General features: G+C 42.5%; 1 protein-coding gene across 2 annotated transcripts in view; it reads left to right on the top strand.

Annotated features, from left to right (window-relative positions):
* LOC118123507 (speckle type BTB/POZ protein) overlaps positions 1-13,888 on the top strand; it is a 97,300-nt gene that overhangs the window by 46,738 nt on the left and 36,674 nt on the right. For both annotated transcript variants that reach the window (XM_035180931.2, XM_035180932.2), the window contains 4 exons: positions 73-355; positions 2,090-2,211; positions 4,272-4,423; positions 13,432-13,559. In XM_035180931.2, coding sequence (XP_035036822.1) covers positions 278-355; positions 2,090-2,211; positions 4,272-4,423; positions 13,432-13,559 — 480 coding nt within the window. In that variant the 5' untranslated portion in view covers positions 73-277. The remainder of the gene's footprint in view (positions 1-72; positions 356-2,089; positions 2,212-4,271; positions 4,424-13,431; positions 13,560-13,888) is intronic.

The raw sequence follows: 13,888 nt of genomic DNA, 5'->3' as shown, positions 1-13,888 counted from the left end.
ATTTTTTACAGAAATGTGCCACTCGTATGAAGTCACATTTATTTGAATGATGGTATTTCTGTGTCCCTGCAGGGTGCCCGTGGGTAATTTGGAGTCTGCGCGTCCTGTTGTACTGGATTCATCTCTCTGCAGCTCACAGTACGGATGGTGTTGTTTAGGAGGCTGCCAGCTTGACCTATTATCGGCCCTCCTCTCCTCTACACACCCTGAACCACCTCACCCAACACCTGGCTGGTGCTCTGGCCCCATTCAGGTGCTCTCTGCATCAAGGCTGGCAATGTCCAGAGCCCCAAGCCCCCCTTCCCCGGCAGAAATGTCCAGCGGCCCCGTGGCTGAGAGCTGGTGTTACACTCAGGTGAGGAGGGATGCATGACTTCTGGATGTGTGGTGTTAGTGCTTGAATTCCAGTGGTGAAAAATGTTTCATAAAGGGCTGTCATCAGTTCTGTGTAAATAAATGTGTATTTGCTGTTTGATTAAAAAGAGATTTGTAAGTTGTTTGACTCAGTGTGGGACAGTTGCTGCATGGAGCGCATAACACTGAGGCCCTGTCTACACTGCTGCAGATATTATTTTGTATATTTTCCCCTCCATTAAAGAATAACTAAATATTTCCATCTAGACGAGAACACAATTACGACTTCAAACACTCAAACAAGCGTGGCGATAATGTCTACACCTACAATCCATCAAATACCAGGGAACATTGTGAGTTTCTTCAGTGAACTCATTGACCTTCAGCGGTATCCAACCACCATTGTTGTTGTTGTTTCTGGTGCATGCTCATTACACAGGACAACATTGGGCATGCGCAAAGTAAGCTGTGATGTCAATCGTTTCCCAAACAGTGTTGTAGTGACTTAAAACGCCATTTGCGTGTAGACGAGAGGCCCAAACACAGAGGAAAAGGTTTGTTTTGCAAAATATCCGCATTAACGTGGACAAAGTGTGAAACACCTGAACACGCATGGGAAGTTATTATTCACGTACACAGTGCATGTGTCTGCCGGTGTGAACAAGGAGCAGATTGCCTTTACTCTCTAAAATACCAGGATCAAGAAACAACAATGATGAGAAGTAAGAGCAAGCGAGGTGGAACTGTTAGTGTGTCAGTAAGTCTTAGCTGCGTTTCGCCTACAACGCAGGTAGGCGAGTCAGGGCTGATAAGAACTAATCAGGAAGCATATGTTGATGACTCTGTCATTCTTAACAAATGCCTCCATCTGCATATTCAAATTCAAACACAGCCCCGGATGTTTTCTTTAACTTTAATGGGGCCAGCACCATTCCCAAACTCTTTAGGCGCTTGAAAACTCTGCAGTGTTGACGTCGGGCATAAACAAAGGAATAGTGACATGTTTTAACACTAAAACACAACAATGTGGATGTGACCTGATACCCCATTTATGTGTCAGTTTTTGCTCAGTGTTTTACATGGAACCATAGACTGTGATTTCAGCTGAGAATTGTTATATATTTTTGAGTAAAACTCAAACGTGTTACTTCTCTCTCTTGCTCTGTTTTGGGCATTGCTTCTTGAAATAAGCCAAGTCGAGACAGAAGAAGGTCAATGAAGATGAATGTGATTAGTCAGAAAACCTTGTATTTTATGTGATTTAATTTGCTCCTTCAATTGAACAGCTGAATGGACATTAACCATGTCTGGGTTTTTCCAGTTTCTGATTGCGAGTATTATGAGCATAATTTTGACATTGGTGTCATTTCACTTATTTACCTGTTGAAAGGTACCTATACTGTGAAATTGTTTTTGTTTCAGTCCTTGCAGTATAGACCTTGCCAGTTCAGATATCACTCCTCTGTTAGGAGCCACGGTAGATAAACTATGTCATTGATGATGTCTATTTTTTCATCTCTGTCCTTGTAAAATTGTTTGGTTTTTTGTGCTGCTACTTTAACAATATCCTTTCTTCTTTCCATTCGTTTGTTGTCTGTGTTTATTTAGATGAAAGGCAGTTTTGATGTGCGGTTTTGAAGTCCAGGCTGACCAAACACCACTTACTCATATAGAATAGATAAATATATAAATAAAGAGGTCTGGTCTCAGCCCTTCCTGTGTCCTCTCTGTGCAGATCAAAGTGGTGAAGTTCTCCTACATGTGGACCATCAACAACTTCAGCTTTTGTCGCGAGGAGATGGGAGAGGTCATCAAAAGCTCCACTTTCTCCTCCGGAGCCAACGACAAACTCAAATGGTTAGTCAAAGGCTGGTTAGTGGAGCTGTTGGAATCTATAGAGGAGATCTCTGAGAACTCAAACAGCTCTCTCCAGGCTCATCCACTCGTTGTCTTCATTCAAGAGATAGAGCATTTTCTTTTTTAGAGAGTAAATTCATCAACCTCTACATCCTTTTGCTCTAGTGGTATCCTTTGTCCCTTCATATATTCTGAATCAGCACTGACGTTTACTTACTTGTGTGTTCGAAATAATAAATTATGTGTCATTGTCATGCCTGAATTTCGACAAATCTGGCGTTACCTTTTTTTGTCATGTTGCATTAGCCTCAGAGTGTGAAGAAATGTGTTTAATTTATATATACTAATATGGTGAGACATTTTTAAATGCAATTCATTAAGTCAGACTTATTGTATATTTTCATGAAAAATGTCTCTGTAGATTTGGGGAAGCCTTGACCATGTCTTGAATAGACGTCGTTGAGGGAGGGTGCAGTGGCACCAGATTTGCCCTGAAATGGAAAAATAACAGTAATTCAAGTTCCCCCAGAGCAGATTAGATCTCTACACTTCTACTTGGCATGCAAAAGTGTCTGTTGAGGTAACATTAGCATCTGACTCCGATGCCTCTTGGATGCCTCCAGGAGATATTCCATCTTACATCAATACACTGTGGGATTCCCTGGGAAAAGATGGATGATGTATTTAGGTAAACAGACATGCAGGCTGCTTTGCGTATTGTTCTACCAAAGTGACAAATTAATTCTAAAGACTCTGCATATTGACTGTCTTGGTTGACGCACCTCTTCAGTATCATGTGAAGGTCTGGGGCAGTGCTTGTAAGATAGGGGAGGTTCACATTTAAAAAAAGTATCATCCACGTGTCAAGTTGTCACAGTGATCGACCTCCGTGGAAGGCTTATGCCATACAGCGTGGTGGAATCGAAGCTCTGACCAGCAGGAAAATATGATTTGAGTTTGCTCTGGACGGAGTTAAGGTGGTTTGCACTGAGCTGATACTTTCTGGTGGTCTTCCTGTGGAAGCATATTCAATGGGTAGGAAAGGATAAGAGAATATCTAAAACATGCTAGAGGGTTTACATATTCCTCCTGGTCTGGTAATACCCTGAGATGTGGGAACCCCCTGGTGGAGCTGGACTTCTACTTCTTCTGCTGTCACTGTGACCTAGACATGAATGGCTGGATAGATGGATGACTGGATTAATGAGGACACTTCCAAATGTTTTGTCTCAAGTGCTTTAGTAGAACCCCAGCTTCCAGATGCTTCTTATGTTAAGTAATTGTCCATATGGGCTTGTGTTTCCTTTTACTGTTTTAAAACTATATAACAGCATGTGCAACAAACAACCCATATGTTACAAAGACAGTGTGCAAAGCTCGGACTCTTTTGAGTCTGCTCTCTGTAACCACAAAAACACAATGACTCAGCTGAAGCATTGATGTACGGTAACTGAGCACAGCAAATCTAAGTTATTAAATATATTGTGAGTGTATTGGCTCACTGTATTTGTTTTCAGTTTAGCTAGAAAGCTAGTTGCTAACCCCCATTCAGAAATCACTGTGGGCCAAAAAAAATCAATGTTGTGTTACAGTCTTGGTAACTGTACCATATTGATACTCCAGAACCAGCATTTTTTGTTGTATTTCTGAAGCAGAGGTGTTCCCTGCCCTCCGTGTACACGCTTGAGCTGTGAAATGTTTTGCTTTTGGCAGTTCAGCCTTTTGCCAGATTATTGCTGTTGCTGACAGTGAAATATTGGCATGTGTTTAGGTTTGCTGTGTTTGTGTTAAAAAGACTTTCCTGTTTGGTCCACAGTGTTGTACTGCAGCTTTCTATGAAAATCTGTGAAACAAAGTGACTAAATAGAGTATGGCTTTGTTTCCAGCTCTTTTAGCGGAGGTTGTATTTTCATACTCACAAATAGCCTAATTTTCATTTTTGAATGTTACCATTGCATACAATTATGAAGAAAAGTGCCTCTAGGCCTCTAGGCACTGAAGCATCAGGTCACCCTTCAGCTTTATCTCTCTTACCAGTCTCTTCCTTTTCTTTCCCTCAGGTGTTTACGTGTAAATCCTAAAGGTCTGGATGAGGAGAGCAAAGACTATCTGTCACTTTACTTGCTCTTAGTCAGCTGCCCAAAGAGTGAGGTGCGCGCCAAGTTTAAGTTTTCTATCCTCAATGCCAAGGGAGAAGAGACCAAAGCCATGGGTAAGTCAGAGCCACCAGCTCATAACCAATCCCAGGCTTAAAGGGATAGTTCACCCAAAAATTCAAATTCATTCAATATCTACTCACCACTATGCCAAAGTGTATGAGTCCACAAAACACTTTCAGAATTTCAGGGGTAAACAGCGTTGCAGCCAAATATCCCTTTAACTAACCAAAGGATTTAAAGGTGGGGTAAGTGATTCTAGGGAATGACTGTTGCTATTTGAACTCAAGAATAAAACAAATACACGCCTCCCTTTACTGGTCCTTCAGAAGCTCCACCCTCTACATTCATGCACGACCATTGCCAAGGCGAACCACTGATCTCAAAAAGTTGGAATAACCCACCACACACATTTAAAAATTAGACAAAACAATACTGAACCAAATGTGAACAAAAGAGAATGAATGCCTAAGAACCTGCCAAACAGAAACCTCTTCATCTTTTTTCATCCCTCTCCACTCTTGGTGGTCCCTCCACTGTTGAAACGGCTCACTGGTGTTTATACGGGTCTTTGCCCTTTTGTTCTTTAGTTATCTTCTTTGCATTAGATGTAGTGTGTGGTTCTTCAGCTCAGAGCATTTTGAGCCCCACTGTGAAGATGATGGGCTGTATAACGTCCTGTGCCATAGCAGTAACAGAAAGGCATTTACAGTGGCTAACTGTAGTTGTTACATTCTGAAACAGTAATAGCAGTGTACTTTATCCTCTATTTCAGGTTGTCCTCCCATCCTTCGATAATAGAAGGCAGATGAATGATGACATTATCTTGTTTAAGGTGTAACACGTATTTCCACATATTTTATAAATTGCGCCAAAGGGATCCTTAGCATACACTGTTAATGACCATTCCCATGGAAATTGCTTTCTTCTGCTCCATTCCTACTGCCCCTTCACCCTGCCCTTTCCTGTGCACGTGCCCGAATACCCTAGTTGCTGATTTGCTAAATTAGCATTGTGCTATTTGGGTATAGTCCAGCATTCTTTGGTTCTTAAATACAGAGCCAGGGATCTGTGTTTACACTGGATTTGTTTCCAGCGCACACACAGAACATACAGCTATAGCAGACAGTGAGTAAATATTAGCAGAAAACAAAAAATGCATTGGATTAAAATCGCTTACCCCACCTTTAAGGCCAAACCTTCAAGTCTACGTTCAGCAGAAAACTGAGCATATCACAAAGTTTCAAAGTTTCAAAATTAAAAACTCTTGTCACACCTGAGTCTTTTGGTCGGTGAAATTTGTAAATGTAGGAGGTGGGGAGTGTGTCTAATACGCCAAGTGTGTCTAATAATGTGAAGTATTGATAGCCATATGGGCCTGTGTAATCACTGCTGGTTGGATTCATTTCTGGTAAATATATAATTCAAAGTAGCGTGGGGCAATTTTGATTTTAATTAAAAAAGACCCAACCTTTTTAGAAGTCTTCCTCTGCATCTCTCCCCATTGATGAATTGGAAATGAATGCGCCTCCAATTCCTGCTTTTTTAATTAGGTTATGTTATGGGGAGGAAAAGCAAACTTGTGTGGAATTGAATTAGTGAGGGCCAGATGTGGCCGCTTCCTGGTTATCAGGCTTTTTGGCTTCCTCCTCTCTCCCAGTACCCTGCAGCATACTGTACAGGAAGCGTGGAGGAGGGAAAACGGTGCAGGTGGGAGGTGTGGAGAGGGGAGGAAAGGAGAGGTGGGAGGAGGAAGTGTGTTTGAATCGGAGGCATGTGCGGTGAAACTGTGTACAACCCCCTGCGGTGCAGCTTGTGTAGAAAGGGAAATCATTTTTCCTGCTAAGAAACATTCCCCCACGTGAACTTGACACCCCCATCCCCCTGTGTGTGTTTTCCACCCCTCATTTGCTCACTCAGACCTCTCTCTCCTCCCTGCCACATCCACAATGTCACTTTCTTTTTCCTTTATTACCCTTTTTTCGTCTTCAGTCTTCTAATATTGGAACACCACCTCTTAATTCTCAGCAGCAAGCTCGAGAAAACTGAACCTCACTGCAGTTTAAGTCGTTAAATCTGTCTTTCCTGACATTATGCTCGTGGCTATGTGGTATTGTGGAGAGGCTTTTCCTGGGGTATGAGCAATAAACAGACTTCACTCCATGGCCATTTCTTGAGCACTGCTTCCCTAAATGACCACAGAAATTCCAGAATAAGAGGAATACTGAGTGAAGAGGTTCTCATTTTCCGCTTCTCCTCTCTTTTTGTGTCCCAAGGGGCTTTTGCCGATAAATGGTGTGCTCTATGGTGCACACCCCATCCCATTCTTGCCATATGCCCTCCTCCAATCTTCACACAATCCCCCTAGGGAGACCTGGGCCCTCGACTATGGTTGCCCTGTCACAGGAGAAAATTACCCAGCTGCCAGTATATTTGTGACAGTTTAGTGAGCACTCCATCTAAGAATATGGCAGTAAAGATCACTCTATTGGTTCTGGATCATTTAGAATCCAATTTAATCCAGGCCTCTAGGAAAAAAGGCCAAATAAAAAACAAAGTGCCTTAATTAAGAAAGCTAGGAGGATGTGGACTGTTTATGTAGCACGTCCCTGTGGGGACAGTTTTTAATACAATGCATATTAATTCTTTTGTTATTTAAACCCGAATAGTAAGCTAGAACAATGAGTGAGTAATCAGTGTAGAAGATATATTTTGAAACTGTGAGCACAACATACTGAAGCATAGCAAAGCGACATTGCTTTCGCAGGTGCGTGTCAAAATCGAACTGATGGAAATCCTCTGTAATAAGCTGAAGTTCTGAATGGCTGAAGTTTGTGTTTGAGGTGTCTGTTTGAATTTCAATCTCTTGAAGCTTTCGGATGAGGCAAACTCTCACTTACAAACCAGTCTCTGTCACTAATGGAGAGGCACTGTTACGCTTTACCCACTCTGGGAAGGTATAAATCTTGATTTTGTTGAGGATTCTGTGCAGCAGTCAAAAGAAGAGGCATAAATACAGTGGGAGATATGAAGGCTGTGCTATGATGGCAGGTCTGGAAAGGGGTGACAATACCTGATGAAACACCCCATCTGCATCAGTCAGCCCCGAAGCCCCCACTAGAGAGTGTGTGCGTCTTGTGTCTGGATCCTCTGATGGTCCGTACTTGCTAATGGAGATAGATTCAGGCAGCAATAGTACTGGCAGCCCGCCGCCCCCCTCCTCACGACGACGCACTACCGTACTCTCGGCTCGGCCACATCATTTCTCTCCCTGGCTTAATGTGCTGGTTTTCCTCTGAGGCTGTCGGGTGGGTTGTAACTTGTCCCTTGACACCCCCTCCTTCCTCGTCCTTTTGCCAGATAAAACAGCTGCCCCCCTGCAGACTCCTGTTCTGACAGCTTGGAGAGGAAAGATGGACAGTTCTCATCCTATGCTGCAAGCTGTTTTGTATTCAAATAGTCTCCTTGTTAAGTCTCCCCTACAGACAATGTTTTTTTCTGTGTTGTAGCCAAAGGCTAAGTGAGCTTATGTGTATGAGTTGGCCAGAGACTCTATCTACAGCAGGTATTGGTGCGGGCTGCCTCTATATTTTGTAGCCGGAGATTCTGTGTTTTTTTTGGATTCAGTTAATTGAAGCTCAGGGTGTGAGCTTGTCAGAGTATGTTGGCCCCGGTAACTGATGGAGGTGATCAGGCATTCTGTGTGGGTAAGTGGAGCATGGCTAATAGAGTAGAAGCTATTGGTCAGTCTCTACATAATCAGATGGTATTGACATTGGAAGAAAGAAAGTCAATAGACATGTTTGTGCTGACACTAGCTTATAGAGCTCAATCTTCAATAGGGATTAGATTTTCTCTGAGAGGCTGTGTGTCATGTTTATGTGTATCTGCCTGCTTTATGCCAGCCAGTGTGATCACAGCGTGTACATGGGAATAAAGTTTTAACCCTTTGAATGCTGCAATAGAAATGGTCCACCAATGCCTCCATCTGTATCTTTTGCTCACTGTGATGTATGGGATGGTACTTGGACTATCTTCAAATCTCGAAACTCTGCACACCCTATTCTCAAAGGTTATGTAGGTCAATAAACCATAACAAATGATAAAAGTACTCAAAGATGTAATATGTAACAACTTGTGCAACAGTTTAGAGGTGAGTGGGGGGCTGTCACAAGGTAAATCTGTAAACTGTGTGTCCCCATTCCAAATAAAGATTAAATTTCGGAGGGTAAACCTCCTTAAAGGGAAGGATAAATGTATAGAACTATGTCTGGTAAACCCGCCACTAACACATCCAGTGTATCTCAATCCCTCCCTGTTTCCACATGCGCACAGTCACTCTTTCTGCGCACTGGTCATTTAACTGCACTTTGCACAAATAGGGCCCAATGTCTTTATTGACTAGTAATTGCAGACATTTCCACCACAATGTGACCTCAGTCAGAGTCAGTGCAGACAGTGTGTCACACTCAAGACCATTATAGAGGATACACCATGTGATTAAGTGAAACGATTCATCGCTCATCCAAGGGGCTTCTTCAGTTCAGCTCACCAGGTCTTTTTCTACATATTGCACATCGAAATTTTTATATAAATTAATAACACATACAAATATTTTTTACTAAATAAACACATGAATATAGAAACATGAACAAAATATCTCTTAATACTCCATAAGTTATTTGATGTCTTCCTTTTGTTTTTTGGAGATATGCCGGATTTTCTCTCCTTCCTTCCTGCCATTCTGGGTCCACCGTACCACAAGTAACCAAATGCTATGATGTCATCACAAGCATACAACGTGATGAGGTAGAAGAAAACCTTTTTTAGTTTGATTCAAGCAGAGTCATGAAAACAACTATTTCCCCTGGCCACTTTGGGGCCTCCCGCATGATTTCTGTTTCCAGAGGGTCAAAGTGAGATTAATATACAATGGTATAGACTGAGGTGTCAACAGCTGGTGGTTGCGCTAATTACCCTTTCTCGTCAATAGTTTGAGAGTTTGGGAAATAGATGTGAGTGTGGTCGGTCGGTGGTAGTGAGCTGAGGTGAGTCCAGGGTTCTTTGCTGAACCTGAACGTGTGAAAGATAAGGCCATAAGAGTGACAGACAGGAAGAGAGATGTTGACTCTGGCCGCTGTGTCGGCCGGCTCCCCACACGCCAGCTCGTCTTCTGGTGACCTTCTCGTTCTGTGTGCCAGCCGTGCCCCCGAGCCCTCCATCTGAATATGGATGCCCTGCTCACTTAAACGTCCTGGCATTGCTTCTGCTCTCCTTCTTCTTCGTCTTCTATACGTCTTCAGCTCAGACCTCATTTTCTTCCCCACCTTCTTTATCACCTTCAGTCTTATTTTGGCAGGGTGAGAAACTTTGCTGTTCACGGCCAGGAAACTAGTAAGTGCAGCTAGCATTTACAGTGAGGTAAAAACTTGTAAATCATCTCTTTCATTAATTGAATGGTGTCTATACATATCTTCAATATAAGTGTGATTTTTCACACGGATTATATAATTTTTCTCCACATGTTAATGAGATCGTTATGATCTCAACACAACTTAAACTTAACACAGTCTCCTATTAATGCTGGATAATCTTTCTATAATACCAGTATTTTTCATCACTCACTTTTTTCCCCATTGGATATTTCAGTGGCACCGACCCCCTCCATCACTGTCCAGCTCTTTTTTGTTTTATGGCAGAGTGGCTGCACAGCCGCCACCTTGGCGAGCTCACAGAAAGAGTGGACGCCAGCGATTTGACCTGCAGTTGATTCTCTGCCAGTGCAAGTTTCTGATGCCCCACTGGAGATGGCAGCATGACATTAGCTGAGCTCAGCACACACGGGCACACACCACACACACACACACACACACACACACACACACACACACACACACACACACACACACACACACACACACACACACACACACACACACACACACACTTCATCGTCAAAAGTATGTGCTATAGAAGTCACACCTCTCTTTCTCCCCGGAGTCTACGGGTTATTCTTCCAGCGTACACTCATCTCTTTCTCTTTCCAGGGTCCCTCTACTCTTTCTTCACCCCTCCTCAAACTGGAGTTTATCTCCATATATTGAGAAATCTTTGGAGTGTCTTTTTTGAAACAGTGAATCTCCCTTTCTGTTACACATAGAGGCAGAACAATGAATTAAGTAGGGAGCTTTTAAAATCACAGTGCTTGGATTTGTAATTTTTTTCTGCACTTTGCTTGAATGCAGGATTATGCAAGTGCGTGTGTGTGTTTGCGTGGTGATTCCTCTTAGCGTCTTCGCGTACACAGTCTGTAGAGTCAAGGGATTACAGCGACGGACCCCCTGCATGAGCAGTCATGGGAATAACTGCATATGCACTGTACTCCTCCACCAATCCCTTCTTTGGCTGCCTGCTCCCTCAGATCTAAGCAGAGGATTTGACACAGGATCTTAGCATTGACACTTCATCTTAGTACTTCCCACTGTGATCTGTCAGCAGATCTCCTGTTGGGATCTCTACGCAAGAGCAGCCTGAAGAGAAGTCTGTTTGAACTGCTGGGCCTAAACACATAGCGCTGTGCACACGCTGCAGATGTGTGGATGTGGGGTCGATGACCTCTTGGTATGTGGTGACTGTGTAGCTTATCGTCGGCTCTGTCTGCTTTTAACAGGAGTCTCCTACCACTTTGTGCCTCACGCCTCTCGTTTTTCATCATCTAGTATTAACACGTGAAATGAATGTAGATTGTGGATGGATATTCTGTAAGTCATCTGCAAGTCCAACAAAATAGTCTTGAAGATCATCAGCTTAATGACAAAAACATTAAAAAGGGATGGTTGTAGTTAGTTAAATTGGGGCTTTTGGTTGTTTAGTATGTACATACAGGAACATGTTCTAAACCAGGGCTCACTAAAAGACGGACTGCAGTCCGGTTCCCGACCCAGACAGGTCCCGTCTTGACACGGATCTATAACAGATCAATCAATGTGAATTATCAAATTTTGTCAGAGCGTTTGTATTTCACAGGTTTTTTACGGCACTGGTTTAGCAGGCCAGAAAACTCAAACAGACCAATAGCATCCGTTGTGAATCCTGATGTGACGCCACTCAGCCAATCAAAACTGTGAATTCTAATGAGCAGCGAGTCAGAGTGAGATACACACACCAGCGTGAGACGAGTGGAGGAAGAATAGACATTGATAAGTTAACCAGCTAAAAGAAAGAAAAGTTACTCCACATGGTCTACTTTGAAAAGAGAAAGGTAGACGGCGAAAAAAGAGTGTTTACTTAAGACTGGACAGACTCTTACACGTTTGGTTGAGACTGTGAAGTGAAAATTAATTAACAAGGGGAAGAAACTGGGGGATTTAGTTTAAACTTTTATTTTTATTTTTCTTTAGTAAGTATATGTACATTTTTAAAAAAGCTTTCTGTTTTTAAGTTTTTTTTATTTGACATGAGAACAGAGCGTTTCTATTTTGTTAGAGTACTTAATCCCTCCTGACTATAATTATTGTTAAAATATTATTGCATTATACTCATACTTTTATTATACTTTACACGAGTTAACAGTCAGTTGTATATTATGATATTTCCCAACCTTTTCTTCAGGACATTTTCTCAATCTGGATTTGTCCGAATTTTAATTGACTACCCCACCTCTAGACATTTGCTCTAATCATCGTGCTTTTTCTCGTAGCATGTTGGTCTTATATTCCATTTTATATTCCAGTTTCAGAATTTTGCATTTCACTTCATAATATTTCATGTATCTACGAAGATGATAACATGTGCATTAAAATAACCCTCACGTACAGGTTGAAATTGGATCTCTTGCCAGATACATCACTCCATTATCCCTCCTAATACTCATATCCCTCTCAATGAGCTGCCTGTTGGCTTTCTGGTGGAATACAGGCACAAATACTCATTTACATATATGGAGTTGATAAACTGGATGTAGACTGGCCACACGTTGCTTTTACTCCCAGTCAGAATAGTCCGATGAGAGTCGATGAAGCTATTTTTGCGTTTGGATCTTCAGTGAAATTGCTCCTGGATTGCGATTCAGCTCAGTGTCAACACCATCCAGTGCACGTTAATGTTCTGGGAATACCACGTTCTTGGAAAGATTACGATGCTGCTAAAGAAATTAAAATAATTGAAGAAAGGGAAAATGTTTCTGGTTGTTCCGTTGTGCAGGTTTCCTTATTACTGTCGTCTGGTGGTGAGACATGTCTACCCTGATAGAAATGGACGATGTCTCCACACACAGAAAGCGTCTGTGTCACTGGAGCTCGGCTCAACTGAGCACATTCAGAAATCCCCGAGCAGTGTCCAAGGAAGCATTATCTTCTCATTAACGAAATGGCAAATGATGTAATTTCTCTAAAGAATGGTGTTACATCCCTCCAACAGAGCTCCAGTTACTTGCTGCAATGATGTGTCAGTGCTGTGTTTCCCCTCTATTGGCAATTAGCTTTAATTTGCTGTGATCTCTGTGGCAGTCATTGCCCGTAGCCGTTGTCTTTGGACCTTGCATTGTGAGCATTTGTGACTGTTAGGTGACTGTAGATAGCTGTGACCGCCCCCACACTGTGACTGTTGTACACACAAGAACTCCGGCACCTTTCCTGTGTCTTTGTAGTGCAACTGAGTGTTACAGAATCCTTCCTGCCACTGTCAGAGATAATTGGCACTCCATAAACACATGATAATTGGACTGCTTTGATCCCTGCAATTTCTCACTTCTTGGCCAAAGAGGCACAGCAGTTCTGTCTCATGTTTACCACGAGTCTTTATGTGGCAGCGAGAGGATGGAGAGAGTGAAAGAGGGAGAGAGAGATTCTGTTTTCTTCTGAAGTGTTAAAAGCTCCCTGCAGGCAATACTTCCTGCACCCAGCCTCTTTCGCCATTGTTCCTCCGCTGCTTATGGCCATGACTCATAACAAACTTTCCCTTTTTTCGCGCACGCACGCATTCATTCACACATGCAGAGTTTAATGACACTGTGAAAGTCCCCACATAATCTTGTCTCACCTTTTTTGTGTGTCTTCTTTCGCAGAGAGCCAGCGGGCCTACCGTTTTGTCCAGGGGAAAGACTGGGGTTTCAAGAAGTTCATCAGGAGGGACTTCCTGCTGGACGAGGCCAACGGTCTGCTGCCCGATGACAAACTGACACTGTTCTGTGAGGTAAGCGTCGCGACTGTTCACCTGAAACAAAGATCGCCCCCTGTCTTCGTTCATAAGCCTTAAATCTTTTCCCCGGAGAAATTCAGAGTACAGGCTGCACAGTCAAAAGTGATAATCCTGATTATATTGCTAGATCAAAATTATTATTCATAAGGTGAGGTACCTCGACATTGCAGACAAATACAGACATCTATGAATAACCGTTAAAATGAAAATTGAAGTCGGATCACTCTGATGCTGGATCGTGTTTACATTTTGAGAACTGTTTGGATTACCCCAGAATAAATAATTTTAATAATAATGAAAGCTGTTGAAATATCTAAATTTCT

Source organism: Hippoglossus stenolepis, chromosome 16 (assembly GCF_022539355.2).
Source record: "Hippoglossus stenolepis isolate QCI-W04-F060 chromosome 16, HSTE1.2, whole genome shotgun sequence".
NCBI lineage: Eukaryota > Metazoa > Chordata > Actinopteri > Pleuronectiformes > Pleuronectidae > Hippoglossus > Hippoglossus stenolepis.
The sequence above is the reverse complement of the archived record's forward strand: the minus strand, read 5'-3'. Positions and strand labels throughout refer to the sequence as shown.